This window comes from Arachis ipaensis, chromosome B09, assembly GCF_000816755.2.
Source record: "Arachis ipaensis cultivar K30076 chromosome B09, Araip1.1, whole genome shotgun sequence".
NCBI classification, from domain to species: domain Eukaryota; kingdom Viridiplantae; phylum Streptophyta; class Magnoliopsida; order Fabales; family Fabaceae; genus Arachis; species Arachis ipaensis.
Window position 1 is genome coordinate 124967455 of NC_029793.2, and position 3674 is coordinate 124971128.

Sequence of the window (3674 nt, forward strand, 5' to 3'; positions counted from 1 at the left end):
TTTTTTCAAATAGAAAAAGAAGAATTTTTTATTAAGAGAAATAATGTACAAAAGAGGATGAGACATCCTCACATACATACAAAATATATGACTAAGACCTAATACAAAACATGTCAATTCCCTTGAATGTCTAATTAACAAAACATCCTTGAACAGGCCATGTGCTGAATACCAAAAGGAAACCAAGAAGAGAGTGTAATTGAAATGTACCCAACATAACACCTGCAATTCATTTATGAATTAACTGTTCCTAGCAACATTTAGAAGATAAATGGGATAACAGCCTTAACATTTTTAGGGAAATCTTCAAACTTAGAGAGATACCATTTCCTCGTTGCATAGCTCCTGCCCACCAAATAGAAAGTGGTGCCTATGGCAAAACACAATGAATACACAGTCTGAGAAATCATTGAAATCCCATAGAACACAGTAATCTCAAAGAGGTAATGTGGGCATATCACAAGCCCAAACAAGCCACCCTTTGGAATCTTGTACTCCTTTTCGCCCTCCCCTCGCAGTTTCGAAAGGAGGTAATGGTGGTAGAAGTTTCCAATGATACCAATGAGGAACACCGCAACCCCAGGGTACATGAGATCAATTTGTGGCTGTGGAAGCCCCTCTGTTACCGTTAGGTGCTGACTATAGGTCATAGTTGCAGCTGATACAAAATAACTCAGAGTGATGGGGATTGCAGAATCAAGATACATGTAGCCACTATATTTGTGGACAAACAACACCTACACAGCACAATCAAACAACATTTCTTAAAATTTATGAGAAACAGAAGATTAGAACATAAACAGAATGCATTACACATATATATTAAACAATAATCACTCATATCCAACCAAACAGCAAACTGTTATTTCTTTTATTCTAAGAAACTAATCACACAATTTCCAAGTCAATAGTAATAGTTACCAATTTGTGATTCCTTAGTCCATTTACCAAAAGTCTTAGACTCGACCCCGGGATGGAATTAACCTTAGCACGAGAGCCTTAGCCTTACCCCTTTGATGAGACCTCGTCATATTAGGACTAAAAATTATGGGTCATGTACCAAAAGGAAGAAGAGAAAAAAGAAGGGGAAAGGGAGGAGGGGAGAATTCCCGTTGGGTCAAAATCTACTTTCATCACCGATGCCCTTTTCATCCTTGCTAAGAAATCTCCACAAAACCTACCAACCTAATTTCTAAATTGACTTTTAAGTAAACAAGAGACTAATTTCAAAAACAAAAGAGGGACTAAAAAAAACTGGAAGAGTAAAAGAGAAGAAAAACCTTAATTGCATACGAGTATACTTTGACCTATTTCCTAATACTAATCATCCCTAGAAGGCTAGAACTCTCTCTAAGACCTCCATAGATAGGTGATCAAATTAGTAGAAACTCTAGTAATAGATAAGACAGATAATAAATTGGAGAAATTTCAATGCACTCGCAAGTCTTTGAAACTTTTAATTTTAATTCTTTCTGTCCAAACTTGACACGCACATTCTCACCCCTTTCGTTGACCAAGACACAAATATTTTTGTCTCAGAAACAGAAAATTCATGATTTTCTCTAGACATCTAAACCCTAAAAACGAAAAAATTGAATGTTATTATTAGTTATTAGTTATTATTATTTACTACCTCTAAGTCTCTCTTGAGGAAATGGAGGGTAACAGCAGATTGGAGGAGGGTAGATCTGAGCCCCTCGTTAGGGAAGATGAAGAACGAAACGACGCCGGCAAGAAAAGCGGGAGTGTAGAGCATCAGCATCCCAGCTCTGCTTGACAGCTTGATCTGTTTAGAAGAGTCGCCGGTGGTGGCATTCCAGAATTTGGAATAGTTCAGATGCTTCCCTCTCATCTCCGAGAACCCCGTGTTCGTCAGCGACACCAGGCTCACCACCGACAAGGCTGAAACCACCAAAGACGGCGGCGGTGGGAAGAGGAACTTCAGTAGCGCAGACATTACCATGATCCTAGCTAGAGATGGTAATAATAGGCCCTACTTATTCTTCATGCTCATGCCTCATGCCTCATGCCTCATGCCTCATGCCTGATTGAGGCTTTTTATGTACATGTTTTTTCTAGGGCAATGCTACGGTGTAGATTTCAAATTGTCTACACATATGGAAGGACAGATGTCGAATAGAGGAGGAAGAATTCAGAAACGTACAAAACAAGATGGGATAAGGGCATAATAAGGCATTAAGGCTTGAAGAATTGGGACTCACAAAAGCTGAAAAAGCTTGTAACAAACTAATAATGGATCCACGTGTTTTTAAATTCCTTGCTAATGATTTTTATAACCATTTTTTAACGAGGTTTATTTATTTACAGTCATATTAAAAGAAAATTTAAATGGATACGAATTTTTTTTCATAAAGATAGCTTCACTTCAATTGCACGTGAAAAAATCGATGCACTAAAATATTGAATTTTAGTGATATACTAAAATCATTTGCTATTTTGTTATATTAATTTTGTGTTTAGAGTTTTATTATTAGCGATTTTTTATCATATAAAAAATTAAATTAAATAAACAGTAATATATAAAATAATATTAAATTAAATAAATAAAAATACCTAATTTTAGAATGAGAAGCAAAATATATTTTTATAATGAGAAACAAAACAACAAGCATGATAATTTTTGTTAGATAACTTTTTTTGTTAGATGTATTGTGAAGCTAATCAATGTCCATTCTAAAAATTATTATGCAATAAAAGCATGAGATAGAAATTGAATATGGGTACCCTACATTGTAGGAAAGCATTTGAACCAACTAAATTACTTTTTTGGGCAAATCACAATAATAAGTCAAGGAGAGCAAAATTTTACCCGATTCGGTCAAAACGAAAACTATTTCATAAATCCATGCACGTTTATATGTAGTTCAAACCAGCTAAATTCGAATTCATTTCTACATAATTCGAACCAGGTTGGTTCGAATTATAACCAAACACACGCACACACTAATTCGAACTACACACTACATCGTATAATTCGAATTATGCTGTTAAAAAAATTAATAATTTATTAAAAAAATTATTAAAAAATTTATTAAAAAATTAATAATTTAAAATTAAAAAATATATATTTTATTTCATACGTTAAAAAAAAGCTAACAAAATATTTAATTACGAGACTTCTTTAAAATATTAATGAGCTATTTTTTTTTAACGTATGAAATAAAATATATATTTTTTTATTTTTAAATTATTAATTTTTAACAGCATAATTCGAATTATACCATGAATTACTATGTGTGTAATTCGAACCAACCTGGTTCGAATTAGTGTGTGCGTGTGTTTGTGTATAATTCGAACTAACCTGGTTCGAATTAATGTGTGCATGTATTTGTGTATAATTCGAACCAAGCTGGTTCGAATAAAGTAGAAATGGAGTTCGAATTTAATTGGTTCGAACTACATATAAACGTACATTGGTAGATTCATGAAGCAGTTTTCGTTTTGGTTTATTCACGTAAATTATTTCCTTCCTTGATTTATTTCTGTTTTTTGCCCTACTTTTTGTTTTTTAAAAAACTACTACTAATTATTTTAGAAAAAGTTTGGGGACCAAGCCCCATTATCCTAGTTAAGCTCCGCGACTACTTGGGATGGATATTCACAAAAATTTATCCGTTAGAGAGTATATTTAGAGAGTATTTTTTTAAAAAAAA

At 33.4% G+C, this 3674-nt stretch overlaps 1 protein-coding gene across 2 annotated transcripts in view; it reads right to left on the bottom strand.

Moving 5' to 3' along the window:
- The window catches only part of LOC107618012 (3-oxo-5-alpha-steroid 4-dehydrogenase 2), a 10592-nt gene continuing 6918 nt past the window's right edge, over positions 1 to 3674 (bottom strand). The window contains exons 1-2 of one of the 2 annotated variants that reach the window (XM_016319927.2): positions 1634 to 2271; positions 1 to 737 (exon numbers count right to left, since the gene is read on the bottom strand). In XM_016319927.2, coding sequence (XP_016175413.1) covers positions 261 to 737; positions 1634 to 1963 — 807 coding nt within the window. In that variant the 5' untranslated portion in view covers positions 1964 to 2271 and the 3' untranslated portion in view covers positions 1 to 260. Of the gene's footprint in view, positions 738 to 1633; positions 2272 to 3674 lie in introns of those variants that run through there. The other variant, XM_016319926.2, reaches the window with a different exon arrangement.